Source organism: Scylla paramamosain, chromosome 24 (assembly GCF_035594125.1).
Source record: "Scylla paramamosain isolate STU-SP2022 chromosome 24, ASM3559412v1, whole genome shotgun sequence".
Lineage (NCBI taxonomy): Eukaryota > Metazoa > Arthropoda > Malacostraca > Decapoda > Portunidae > Scylla > Scylla paramamosain.
The window spans coordinates 15,298,328-15,313,473 of NC_087174.1; the positions used below are offsets into that span (position 1 = coordinate 15,298,328).

Consider the following 15,146-nt stretch of genomic DNA (forward strand, 5'->3'; position numbering starts at 1 on the left):
ATATATAATAAAATAGATGGCAAATTTAATGTGAGTTACACTTTGTCATAAACTGCATTAATAAATGTGCTTCAGAAAATACTCTAATATATTTTTGAGTCGTATGTTAATTAATCATGACATTCAGTCTTAATTTTTTTTTTCTTTATGTGGAAACAAAAGAACCATATTCATAAGTTCTGCTAATTTTGTGTGACAAATGCGGACGTTGTCTTCTCATTTGTAAAACTTAAAATGGCGGCCATGGGCAGGAATTTAAAGCATATATATATATATATATATATATATATATATATATATATATATATATATATATATATATATATATATATATATACACATATATATATATACACGTCTTATCAGTTCTCTCCTCTAACGGTCCGTCCTCTGTCTCTCATCGCCACAATATTGCATCTCTTGCTAGCTTTTACCACTATTTCAAGTTAACAGTCCTTCTGATATTGCTAACTGCATATCTACCCTCCTCCAGCAGCCTCACCGCACAAAACTTTCTACTTTCCCGCACCGTTTTTCTGTCCACCTCTCTAAAGCCCGAGTTAACCACAATTCTCAATCATTCATCCCTTTTCTGTTAAACTCTGAAACTTCCAGCCTGGTTTTGTATTTCCTCCTTCCTATGACCTGAACTCTTGATTTCAAGAGAGAGGATTCAAGACATCCTTCAACCTTAGATGATCCTTTTGACTTTTCTTTTGGGACTGGCACCTCAGTGGGCCTTTTTTTTCTTTCTTTTTGTTGTCCTAGGCTAGTGCCCTCTTACATAATTAAAACAAAATAAATAAAATAATGCAGCCAGTTCAACAACATTTCCAGCAAGAAAGATGCTAATACACAAATACTAAATTATTAGTTATGGTATAAACACTAAGGCAGAATTTCTATGACAATATGCAGGAGTCCATCAAGCTTTCCAAGAACTGAGCCATACTTCCATGCTGGACATGGATTAAATGACTGAAAAAAAATGTTGACTTTGTACCAAGTTATGTAACAAAGTGAAACATGAAAAGGGTGTCTCGGTATAAAATAAATACTAAGTTTTAAGCTTAGGTTTTAGTAGCTATTCCACTTTATCTGAAATGCTAAACATCTGAAATATTTTACAGGTGGGCATCAGACCTGTCAAAACGGAAAGGTGTGGCGACGAGGGCAGTGCAGGTGTCCATACCTTTCAAGATGGGATAATGAAACAAACAAGTGTGAATGCATCTATGGTACCTACCGCCATGCCTCAGGCCACTGTTACAATTTCTAAGGACTCTACTATGTGGTATTTGTCAATATCAAGCAAAAAAGACAACAGGTATATATATATATATATATATATATATATATATATATATATATATATATATATATATATATATATATATATATATATATATATATATATATATATATATATATATATAATTCTTGTAACTGTATTTTGTAGCATTAGTGATTTTTTTCTTTAATAAGGGTCCAAATAACATAGTAATGGGTACCATGGAATTGGAAGCAGATATGACCAGGTAACTAGGAGCAAAATCTTTTGCTTCTGGGAAATACTATTACTAGTGTATGTAAATCATATTTAGAGGTTAAAATGGTGATGTTTGTCGGAATAGTTGTGCCAATAATTTTGTGCAGAGTTTAGCACCAATAAGGAGTGGTGCTTGGCTGTGTGCTTTATTAACTAGATGTGTGAGTAGCGAGTCCAGCCACTGTAGTTTAGTTTATGGTAACTGTGTACACAAAAGCTGTAACTGTGGCATAAATAGCTTGGGTAGCATATTTTTTTACCTATAGTATATACAGAAGGAATGAACAAAGGATCTAAAAGTGGAAAGGCTTTGTAGTAAAAATAATTCCAGATACCCTAGTTAACTAAGTCTTTCAATTCTGGTACCATCTTTGTTGCTATCCTCTATATTTTCTCCAGTTTCTGTATATCCTTTTTCTATATGATACCCAAATTACTGCTGTGTATTCCAATTTAGGACTTATCACGTTTGCTATAATTTTCTTCATAATTTCTTTATCCAAATAGTTAAATGCCACCCTAATGTTTGTTAACAAGCTGTATGTAGAGCTGAATATCTTGTTTATGAGCCTTTCAGCCTCAAGTGATAATGTGTCCAGGATTGTTACTCCCAAATCTTTTTTTTCATTACTTTTCATTATCATTTCTCCTCCCATTTTGTAATTCTATGAAGGTCTCTTTTTACAATTTCCTATTTCCAAAACATGGCATTTTCTGGCATTAAATTCTAGCTTCCATCTTTGGCTCCATGCATGTATTTTGTCAATATCCTTTTGCAACTCCTTGCAGTCATTTTTATCTTTTATTATTTTAATTACTTTTACATCATCAGCAAACAGGTTTATATAACTATTTAGATCCTCTGTCATGTCATTTACATATATTTGAAATGTAATAGGTGCCAACACAGATCCTTGTGGTACCCCACTTGTCATTTCGTGCCGACTTGAATTCGTGTCTCTGATTACTGTTCTCATTTCCCTCCCTTGTAAATAATCATCCATCCACCTCAATGTTGCTCCCTCTAGTCCTCCTCCATTTTCTAACTTCCACATAAGGCTTTTGTGAGGAACTTCATCAAGTGCTTTTTTTGAGATCCAGGTATACTGTATCAACTCATCCATCCCTCTCTTGCACTTCATCTGTTACTCTTGTAAAGAAGCTCAGAAGATTTATGACACAGGATCTCCCTTTCCTGAATCCAAATTGCTTTTCTGTAATCATTTTTTCATCTAAATATTGCACTCATCTATCTTTAATCACTATTTTACAAAGCTTGCTTACAATACTTGTTAGCGACACTGGTATATAATTTAATGGTTCCACTTTATTTCCCTCTTTGTATATTAGCATTATGTTAGTTCTTTTCCATTCCCTTGGTACTTTTGCTTCTTTCAATGAGCTGTTGATTATATCCCATATGTGTTTCTCCATTTGTTCTCTGAATTCTTTTAATATCCATCCATTTACTTGATCTGGTCCCATAGCTTTCCTAACATCCAGCTCTTCCAGCAGTTTCTTGATTTCTTGTCTCTTTACTTGTATCTCCTGCATTCTCTCATTCTGTGTTATCACTTTCAGTGGCACAAAATCGGGTTCCTTTGTTAACACAGACTGAAAACACATTCAATCATCTCCTCAGTAGTTTCATTAATTCTTCCTTCCCTTTTTAACTTGTTTATGAAATCCCAATGTTTCATTTTCCTGTTTACATATCTGTACAAGAGTTTGGGTTCTTTCTTGCATTTTCTTACCATGTCACTTTCAATTTTTTTTCTTCTTCTCTTCTTAAATATTATATTCATTCCTTTTCTTTCTGTATTTTTCTCTAGTAGTTCCACTCAGATGTCTCATAATTTTCTTCCATGCCCTGTCCTTTTTCTTTTTTGCTTCTACACTGGCATTATACCATTTATGCTTCCTGATTTCCACTTTATAGCTTGGTACAAACTGTTGCACTCCCTCTTTATACTTGCTCAAAAATATCTCATATTTTCTTGCACTACTTTACCTTCAAATAGCTCTTTTCAGTTAATTTTTCCATAAAATTTATTAAGCTCTGCAAAGTTTGCCTTAGCATAGTTCCGTCTCTCATTTCTGCACTGTTCTTTTCTGTGCAACACTTTTCCTCCTGTAGTACTATTTCTACTGTCACAAGATTGCTTTTTCCCACTGGACTCAGGAAATGTATACTTGGTCTACTTTCTGGGGTTTTCGTAAACACTAAGTCCAATTGTGATGGCTCTTCTTTTCCTCTGCATCTTGTAGGCTCATTCACCCATTGTCTCATTGTATTCACTATAATGATTTGCATAACTTCTTTGCTCCATGACCTGACATTTTCTTTCACTTCCATCTCCTCCCAGTTAGTTCTTCTAGTGTTGAAGTTGCCTACTAAGAACACTTTCTTACTTTTCCTTATCATTTCCTCTATACTATTTCTTGTTTCCAGTTGCATGATTTTATATATATTGGTCTCCTATGCATTAGTTTTTTGGTGGTATGTACATCATAATAACTTTCCTTTTTTTCACTTCCTTTGATCTCAATCACAACACTCAAAGCTGCCATTCCACCACCATATTCCATTTCCTCAACAACAATATTCTTTTACCAATATCATCATGCCTCTTCCCTTTCCTTTTCTGTCTCTCCTCCATGTGCTATATCCTTCCTTTGCAAATCTCAACTTTATTTCCTCCTTTAGTTTGGTTTCCATTAAACATACCACATCTCATTTATCAATTTTTAGGTGGTCTTTAAGTTTCAATAGGCTCGATGCCAAACCATCTACATTTGTATGCATAATTTTTAAACTTCTATGGCATCTTTATGCCATGATTTCCTCATTTTCATGTTCACAACTTTCCAAATGTCCTTGCTTGATCCTGTGTTCTCACCTTGTATTTTGACTGGGCCTCTACTCTCAACTCTTTCAGTTTACTTCTCTCTTCTTTGTTCATGTCTCTTTTATCCATATTTCCTTCATTGGTCTTGTTCAATTTTCATTGTATTTCTGATCCTGCAAACCTCTTCAGTTTGTTTGATTATTCCTTCTCCTTCCTCTGCCGCTTCTGCTATAATTTCCTTAGCCCTTTTCACTTCTTCTTTCTCATTACAGTAGCTATTTTCATGGGTATGTTCTTCTCCTTGACTCCAAATACCACCACACACATCCTTCTCTGAACAGTCTCTCACAAGTTTACTTTTTTCCTTTATTATTTTAATCACTTGCTTTTCCATATCCTTATTATATTCCTGCTGCTGTTGCCTTATTATCTCCTTCATATCCACCTTCTGTCATGTTCTCTCTCTTCTTTCCAATTTTTTACTTCCTCTGTCACTGACTCTTTCACTTCTACAACCCTAACCTCTCTTTCTTGCACAGCTTTCTTTAACTTTTTGTTCTCTTCCTTTAGTTTCTTGATTTCTTCACAGTACTTCTTATTTAAGTCCATTATTTTTGTCACCTCTTCTCTCAGTTCTTTGTTTTCTCTTTCTCTTTCCATCTCCCTCTTCATCTCTATTATATCACTGGATATGTTTTCTACATTATCTCCACCCACCTCTCTTTCTTCCTTTGTATGTACTACACTCACATCCTCTTCCTTAAATCCTTCGAAAACATTGGGATTTGTAACGGACACCATCTTCCCTGTCACTGCCAATGTGTACATCCCCACCACACTTCCATTTTACTCTTTCGGCCACTCCCCAATTAACACTTCACCCTCTCCTGCGTCCACACCTCGCACAAGTCCCTATTATGGAGACAGGACTCAAAGCTTGGCCTCCTTGTACAACCAAACCTAGGTAAATCACTGAAGCTGTTATTGATATATCCAATCAGCTGGGGGGCTAAGCAGTGTGTGTGTGTGTGTGTGTGTGTGTGTGTGTGTGTGTGTGTGTGTGTGTGTGTGTGTGTGTGTGTGTGTGTGTGTGTGTGTATTTAACTAGTTGTTTACCAAGTTGTGGTTTACAGGAGCAGGAGTCTAGGCTCATACTGTCCCGTCTCAATATCTACTCTTATCCAGTTTTTCCTTAAAATCATGTATAGTTATTGCATTTACTACTTCTTTTTACAGCTCATTTCAGGTTCCTGCAGTCCTTTGCAGAAAACTGTTCTTCTTAATATCCCTTCTACAGACATCCTTCTTCACCTTCTTATCATGCCTTCTTGTGCTTCTAAAGTCTCTCACCACCAAATCACTCCAGTCCAATTTTTCATAGCCTGACAAAATCTGATATAACACAATCAGGTCACCTCTCTCTTCTCTCTTCCAAGATGGGCAGGTTTAGTTTCTTTAGTCTCTCTTCATATGATAAGTCTGATAGGGTTGAAGGCAACTTTGTTGTTGCTCATTGTATTCTCTCTATTTCTTTATATCCCATTTAGGGCTGGGAGACCATATCACTGCTGCATATTCCAAAGGAGGTCTTATCACAAATAAATTCCTAATTATCTCTTCATCCAGATACTTGAAAGTTGCTCTTATGTTTCTCACCAGATTATATATTTCCCCTGTCTTCCTTCTTACATCTACCTCTGGGGACAGCTTATCAGTGACAGTAATTCCAAGGTCTTTCTCTTCATTCTTCACTTTTATTTACTCATTACCCAATTTATAACTGAAGACTGGCCTCACACAACTATGCCCAAAATTCAACACTTCATATTTTTTTTTTATGTTAAACTCCATTTCCCATGTGCCACTGTAATTCCAAATCACATCTAGATCTTCCTCTAGGGCTTCACAATTCTCTATCCTCTCCACTTTTCTCATCAATATTGCATCATCAGCAAACAGACTTATGTAGCTATTCACCCCTTCCATCATAATGTTCACATAGCAAACATAACTGGTGCTAGTACCAACCCCTGTGGAATACCATTAATTACATCTCTCCATGATGACTTCCTACCTTTGACCACTGTTCTCATTTCCCTTCCTCTCAGAGAATCACTGATCCAATGTAGGAGCGCCCCTCTCAGCCCACCAAACATTTCTAATTTCCACAGCAGTCTCTTGTTGGGCACCTTATTGAACACTTTCTTTAAGTCCAAGTAAACAATCTGCCCATCCCTCTCTTCCTTGTACTATATCTATGACTCTGGAATAGAAGCACATTAAATTTGCCATGCATGACTTTCCTTTTCTAAATCTGAAGTCTGTCTGTTAATAACTGTTTTCTAGATATTCACTCCATCTTTGCTTCACTATTTTTTTGCACATTTTTGCCACTACACTTGTTAATGACACTGGTCTATAATTAGATGGTTCTTCTTTGCTTCCAGTCTTATATATAGGGAATATATCTGCTTTTTTTCAAATCTTTGGGCACCACTCCTTCCCTTAATGAAGTTATGATGAGTGTATAAACCTTGTGTGCAAGTTGATCTCTGCATTCCTTCAGTACCTAATTAGATACTCCATCAGATCCCTGTGCCCTTCTCATATCCAAATCTTCCATCATTATTCTTACCTCATCCACTGTTACCTCAATTTCACTCAATCCTTCAACTCTCACATCTGCCATCACCGGTTTATCAGATGTTCCCTCTCCAATGAAGACACTTTGAAACTAGTCATTCAAAACCTTTGCAATTTCTGCTTCTTCCTCAACATGTGTACCATTTATTTTCAATTTGTTTAACTCCTTTTTATTCTTCATTTTACCATTCACATCCATAGAACATCCTTGGTTTATCCTTACATCTGTCCACAGTTTCTTTTTTCATGATTTTATTTCTTCTCTCTTTACCTATGAGTATTCAATTCTCCCCCTTTTATATTTTTCCCATGCCTCACTTATTTTCCTTTTCTTCCATTTGATCCAGGCCAGATTTCTCTTCCTCCTTGCTTCTTCACACTGTTTATTAAACCACTCCTTCTTAACCTCTTGTTTCCTTATCTTCAGTACAAATCCTCTTGCATCCTCATTGTGTATGTTCACAAACTCTCTTGATTTATCTTCTATTCCAATTGCTTTGTTGAATTGATTCTAGTCCACTTGCTCAAAGTAATTCCTCAGTTTTCCAAAGTCTGTTCTTCCATAGTTGAATCTTCTTATTCTGTGGTACTCATTCTTTCATAACTTTCCCCTACTCTCAATGTACACTCCACCACCACATGATCACTTTTACCTATGGGACATTGATAGTCTATATCCTAAAAAATTTCAGATTCCTTTGTAAAAATTAAATCCAGCCTTGAGAGTTCATCTTCTCCCCTGAACCTCGTATTCTCTTCCACCCATTGCCATCCTTAACAACTCTACTCCCCAAGATTCACTGCTCCTGTCCATGGACCACTCTTCCCACCTAACCTTCTTGCAGTTGAAATCTCCCATAATCATTAGATTGTCTCTGCTTACCATCATGTCTTCCCCACATCTTTGTGTATCCTCTAATTTAGCCTTGTATTCCACAACCCCCAGGAATTTGTTTTAGGGGGAACATATACCACTGCAAAGTTTTGTTTTCCACCTTCTCTACACACCACCTCAACTTTAATCACTTTAGCCAGTTCATAATCACAATTAGTCTCATAGGCCAATAAATCCTTTCTCACCAAAACCATTACTCCACCTCCTTGTTTTTCATTTCTGTTTCTCAGCCATACATTGTACTTTCTTTCACCTGAATCATTCACTTCAATGTTGTCACTTAGCTTCGTTTCAATTATTCTCATTACATCCAGAGCATACTCTCTTAAATTGTCATTTAGTTCCACCTGTGCTGAAAGCAACCCATTCACATTGGTATAAGCAATCATCAACTTTTCACTCCACTCTCTTTTTTTCTAATCATCCACTTTATCAACCTTATGTCCCTATCTTTCCAGTAGAACTTTGTCTTTTCCTCCTCTGTTCTGGCTTAATTTTTTTCCTTAGCCTGCTTCCACAATTCGCTTGTTTTTGCTCTCTCCTCTTCATTCATGTCTCTCTGTATCCAGATGTTTTTGCAGTCCTCCTTTCTTCCTAATCTCCATGCTCCACTTAGTACCTCTTCTACTGCTGCTTGTAATTTAAATTTAATCCTCATTGGTCGGCTTTTTCGTTCAACATACTTCCCCAATCTTGTTACTTCCTCAATCTCCCTCTGCCAATCATCCTCATGTTCAGTCACATCATTTACTAGATCCACTGCAATGCTCCTTTCTTTTTTCTTTCTTTTGTTTAGCTACTATTTTTCCTCCTTGATCCCAAAAGTAATTATGCATTTTTCTTCTCTACATTATTCCTAATAAAATCTTCCTTTTCTTTAGTAACTTTAACTACTGCCTTTTTAAAAATTCTTCCTTATCTTTCAACTGATTGTTCATTATCTCCTTTAAATTAACAATTTCTTTATCTTTTTTTCTTTCCCACACAGTATAACTATCAACTTTTCTTGATTAATCCTCACCTTTACTTTGCAGCTTTCTTGATTTTTGCTCATTTTTTAAATTTATAATTCAACTTCCTATTTTCATCCTTTCTCTCATTTTCCAGAAATTCACATTTCTCTTTCCAAGCCTCGTTTTCCAACTCTAAAGAGTCGCATCTCTTTTCCAATTTGTTAACTCAGTTGGATAAACCTTTAAACAATTCTTTTATAAGACCAATCCTTCCACTTGCATCTGAGAAGGCTTCGTAGTCAACAGTTTCTTCTCTTGTAATATTTGTGGGGATGAATAAATATATATGTGTGTGTGTGTGTGTGTGTGTGTGTGTGTGTGTGTGTGTGTTTACCCAGTTGTATTATACAAGGCACAAGTCAGAGCTCATTTTGTCCTGTCTCCATAACCATATTTGTCAAGTTTCTCTTTAAACATGTGTACACTGTTTGCCAGAACCACCTCTACCTTTAAATCATTCCAAATTTCAATAGTTCAAAACGGGAAGCTGCATTTTTTTTTTTGTCACTTGAACATCCACTCTTCTTTATTTTCTTCCCATGCCCCCTTGTCCATCTCTGTCCCTCCTCCATCTGTGCTACCAAGTCTTTTCTGTCTATTCTTCTATATTATTTACTAATTTGTGTTCTGTTATCAGATCTCCTCTTTCTATTCTCTCTTGTATTGTTGGTGATCCCATCTCTTCAAATCTATTTTCATAACTTCAACTCTTTCAATTCTGGTACCATCTTTGTCACTATTCTCAGTATTCTTTCCAGTTTCTATATATCCTTTTTTATATGAGGCGTCGCGTGCAGTAAGCGCCACCCTTCCGTAAATCAAGATAATGGTATCACAGAGTTCCGTGAGGTCTGTTCTATGGTTGTTGAGAGACATCGCTCAGAAAATAAGGTTGTAAGTCCATAATAATAGTTTAGATTTTGGACCTTTTTGGCCAAAGGGGCTGCTTTAGCCTATGTATTGGTGCAGTAGTATACTCATCCACCAGTTCCTGCGAGGACAGCGTACATGACTGTACTCATGCACCAAACCAGGATAGTCTTGTCCCAAGTCTGTGGAGTGTGGTCCGATTACTCTTGCTCATGTCCCCAGTCTGTGAAACAGGCCCGCCATACTTCTCTGCTTTGTTTTGTATCACTTGCTCTTTATCATGTGAAACTTTATTATTCTTATCATTGTTTGTTGGGATTTGCATTTTCTCTGGCAAGGGACATTATTAAATGACAAATAATGGAATTTTTTCATGTATTTTCTGAACTATTTTCTTTAATTTCTAAATCATATTTTTGGTTGTTGTATTTTCTGTGCCAAAGGACTCGTGTTAAAATGTACAAACCATGAGCTTTAAAAGGGTATAAGAATTATTATCCTTGCTGTAAAAGTTTTAGAGAAAATTTTTTTTTATACTTTGAAAACTTTAGAGCCGTTTCCTGAGAATTTTAAGAAATGGCGCTTGGGTATACTACTGCAGGCGACGCCTCATACGTGGAGCCCAAACTACTACTGCGTATTCCAATTTGGGACATATCATGCTTGTTATAATTTTCTTCACCATTTCTTTATTCAAATAGTTAAACACCACCATAATGTTTGTTAACAAGCTGTATGTAGAGCCAAATATTCCGTTTATGTGCCTTTCAGCCTCAGGTGATAATGTGTCCTGAATTGTTACTCCCAAATATTTTTCTTCATTACTTTTTCATTATTATTTCTCTCATTTTGTAATTCCATGAAAGTCTCTTTTTTACTATTTCATATTTCCGACACATGAAATTTTCTGGCATTAAATTCTAGCTTCCATCTTTGGCTCCATGCATGTATTTTGTCAATATCCTTTAGCAACTTCTTGCAGTCATTTTCATCCTTTATTATTTTCATTATTTTTGTATCATCAACAAACAAGATTATATAAATATTTAGATCCTCTGTCATATCATTTACATATGCAGTGGAATCTCAGTTCTTGAACTGGGTTCATTCCTGAATGCCATTTGAAATCTGAAATGCTAAAAAAACTAAACTACCTTCCCTATAGGAACTAATGTAAAATGGATTAATCTGCTCCCAGACGCCAGTCTACCCTGTCTCCAGCTCACAAATTATTTATCGAGAGAGGATGTAGTGAATGAACTTAGTGACACAGAGCTCACCAAATGATACTGTTTAGATTGATCTAGTGAGGGAAACCTTACAGAGGGACACAGAGGAGCAACTAGTTACTGTCAAAATAAAAGTGATCATAACACTTAAACATCTTGCTGCTGGAAAAAGCTATTGGAAAAATGCAGTTGTGCAGTAGTGATGGCACTGGGGGTCATTGAGAGAGCCACATGTAGCTTGAGATAACTCCTTAGTACCAAAAACTGTTTTACATTGAGCTTTTTAACGGGATCACATTTACTTTATTTCAAAGACTGAATTACTGTCTTATACTCTGTCTCTCCTCCAAATACATAAAAACGAAGTAGATATTTATAGAAACTATAAATTAGCAATAAACGGCAACTTTTGCTATGTCTTTTGATATCTGAAATCAAGTAACTTTGTTCTAGAACCGAACTATGGTACAATCGAAGTGATAATGAGTTAAAAATTTTGCTCAAAAACTGAATTGTTTGAAAAGGGAGGCATTCTGTAACCAAGGTTCCCCTGTATTTGAAACATATAGGTGCCAACATAGATCCTTATGGTACCCCACTTGTCACTTTGCACTAACTTATATTAGTGTCTGATTACTGTTCTCATTTCTTGCCCTTGTAAACAATCCTCCATCCATCTCAATGTTGCTTCCTTTAGTCCTCCTCCATCCTCTAACTTCCACACACAAATACATGTGTGTGTGTGTGTGTGTGTGTGTGTGTGTGTGTGTGTGTATGAGAGAGAGAGAGAGAGAGAGAGAGAGAGAGAGAGAGAGAGAGAGAGAGAGAGAGAGAGAGAGAGAGAGAGAGAGAGAGAGAGAGAGAGAGAGAGAGAGAGAATTTATTTTATTTATATATATATATATATATATATATATATATATATATATATATATATATATATATATATATATATATATATATATATATATATATATATATATATATATATATATGCAATCAGAAATGCACCCTAAGTTAAGAGCCAATGCTTCAGTGAAAATATAATAGTGAGGAAAAAGAGGAGGATAAATTACGTATATGATTACAAATTATGTAAATAATGTAATTATCAGACTATATAGCAATAATTTTGTGTCATAGCTAGCCTCACTAAGTGAGCCTGTATATTTTAACTAAGTTGATCCTAATATTACTCCAACACAAGTGCCCCAATCATCCATATTTGACACCAAAGCCAAATCAAATGTGGTCTCAAACATTTCCTGCCAAATTATCATCCCTGTCTGACACTTTGTTATGAGTAAAATGTTATTTTTGAAAAGCAGAGTGGTATGGACCCTGAAATAGATATGTAGTAACAACTTTTCTTGCATATAAAGAACTGTTACTGACAAGGAGAGAGTTTTCCTTGTTCATTAAGAAAAAAAAAAAAACTGTACACTTCATTTGTGGCAAATGTCAGCTCTTTTATTTCACTGTGGTTTAAAGAAGCTTAAAAATTTGTTGCTCTTACTGACAGTGAGGGGCTTCCCTTCAAAGTAAAAATTCTATAATTATACAGCTTATATGAAGACTGCAATCTTTTATTCATGTAGTGAGAAGGAAAGTATGTAGGTTAGATAGATGTGTGGTGCATCTCTAAATGGTGGGTGGGTACGAGTGGGGAATAGGATTGCAAATGAAGAATTAAAGAGTAGAATATAACTTAATTACAATATTGATAAGCTGAGAAGAGGCAGACTGATATCATTTGAGCACGTGGAAAATATGAAAGAGGGTGACAGGATGAAAAGTGAGAAGAATTAATGTTGACAGTAGAGCCACCAGGTGCCATCCAAGAAAGTAATTACACAAAAGTGACCTCAAAATTTTAGGCTTGAACAGAGAGGCTGCCACAGGTCATCCACTACAGAAAACTATAATTGGGTAAATAATGATGATGCATGCAAATACATATGTACTAAATCCTTCAAAATAAAAGTGAAAGAAAGCAGAGGTTTGCATGAAGTTATGTGATAACAACAGACCAATATGCATGATTATGTGCCGAGATAAGAACCAACAATTTTTTCCTAAGCTTATCTACCCAATCAGGCTTAAGGCATCATGATGGCGGGTAAGTTGAGTGGCTCATACAACACAATCAATGGTCCAGCATGTTAGTGTTACTGAGTAAGTATTAACATGTGATGTATACCCCTTTTTTTTTATGCCATTTGTAAAAAAGACAAAAAAAATATTATGAAGTTGAAATAACATTAATTAAGAGTAATCCATTAGAAGAGAAAAACTGTGAGTTTCATTTCATATAAGAACTAAATATTAGTTATGTCTAACTAACACATGACTGCCATGATAAATTTAATGACACCAATATCTGCGTGTGCAAAAAGGGTGTGTAAGTGTTTAAACTCTGTTTGTACACAGTGTTCTGGATTTTCCTCATAATAAGGGTACTGGCTTTACGGGATGCAGCTCCTTACACTCACTAGAATATATCTTCTTTTTGCTGTATTGCTAGCACATGCTACTTTGGCAGGACATCAAACATGAGGAAGTCCTGGGATGTCATTTACACCACCTTGAAACTTGTGTGTGTGGCATCACAAATGAGGGTAACATAGTCGTCTTTTGTTTCAATGGTGGGATGTTTCCTTAGTTTGGTTTCAATATTGCCAAAGTGATGATCACAAGGAATTTATGAGTGGCCAGGCACAAGGTACAAGTGGTTGATGGTGAAAAACTTTTTAGCATGAATCAGTCACAGCAGCATGAGGGAGAGGTTTATGTTTTTAGTTTGTCCAGAGCAGTTGTCTGACAATAAAAACAGCTCTGTCTGCTCCTCCTCATAAGTTCTAAGTATTTTGTCAGGCAAGTAGCCAACTCTACACTGCCTCTTTTTTTTGTTACTTTGTCCCATACAAACAGAGTCGAGGTGTTTGTTTGCATGTTGATTACACAAAAGTTGTAGGTCCACATCTTCCTTTTGTAATAAGCAGCACTGTGGCTCAGTTTGGGGATAGGCAAAGTCTGTTGCAGGTCAAAACAGTGCAACTGTGTTGTCACTGTCATAGGTGCTGCCATGAAATCTAGTAATAAGTTCCTGGTCCTTTTTAGCAAGAACCATGTGACCTAACCTAACCTAACCTAACTTAACCTAACTAACCTAACCTAACAACCACGTGGTAGTAACTTTCTTTCACTTTTTCATCATTGGGATAGTTTACTGTCATTTATTCTCTGTATAACTCGTATAGTTTCCCCATGTTCAACTCACTACGCAAGTATATTTTTGAGGTGACTTTGCCCTTAGGAATATTGGATACATGCTCACATATTAATTTGTGCATGCATTTACTTTTTTTTTGGTTCCAGGCATATGTTTTCCATGTTTATCTGGTACAGGACAACCTATACAGTGTAGGTTATGACATAATAGTTGTAGTAACTTTGGCTAAAGTAGTATGCATACATTTGTCACTGATACCAAAAATAGACAAGAAAGCAGCTTTTACAGACCTTGTGTACATCATTGTACACGACTGTGTACTCATATGTCTGGCTTTAAGCAGGAATGTCTTGCCCTTGCGATGCATGGTATCTTTTCACAGGCTTGGAGGAGACTAATGACTGTATGTAGGCAGTCTGCTCATCGTAATTGGTCAGACCATAATAATTTCCAAAAAGTTCTTCCATCACAGGCATTGCAAGTTTTCCAAAACATCCATCACGGCATGGAGGCCCAATTTTCCTGGGCTCCACATTCAAACCTGTTGCTCTGCTGGTCTATGCTTGGCTAGCATTGTGTAACAGTTTTACTCTATGTTTCTTCCAATCCATTACATTTCTTGTACACTTATGTTCCTGAGACAAGCCAGGGGCATCACTCACTTCACTTTCACTACCAATGGAGGCCATTATTGTAACAATAGAACAAAAAAAAAAAAAAAAACTGTTTGGTTAACACAACAAATGACCACATCCAAAAAATCGTAAGATTTTGGCAGGACTGGGGGAAGTAGCATGAGGAAGGCTACTAAGCAACATGGTGATTGGTCCTGGTTGACGTATTTCTTATGGATAAAAACGCTGACT

At 36.0% G+C, this 15,146-nt stretch overlaps 2 protein-coding genes across 5 annotated transcripts in view; one reads left to right on the plus strand and one right to left on the minus strand.

Moving 5' to 3' along the window:
• LOC135112814 (uncharacterized) overlaps positions 1–2,288 on the plus strand; it is a 3,596-nt gene extending 1,308 nt beyond the window's left edge. For both annotated transcript variants that reach the window (XM_064027642.1, XM_064027644.1), the window contains exon 3: positions 1,131–2,288. In XM_064027642.1, coding sequence (XP_063883712.1) covers positions 1,131–1,279 — 149 coding nt within the window. In that variant the 3' untranslated portion in view covers positions 1,280–2,288. The remainder of the gene's footprint in view (positions 1–1,130) is intronic.
• The window catches only part of LOC135112815 (zinc-regulated GTPase metalloprotein activator 1-like), a 103,739-nt gene that overhangs the window by 37,428 nt on the left and 51,165 nt on the right, over positions 1–15,146 (minus strand). The gene's annotated exons all lie outside the window — the stretch shown is intronic.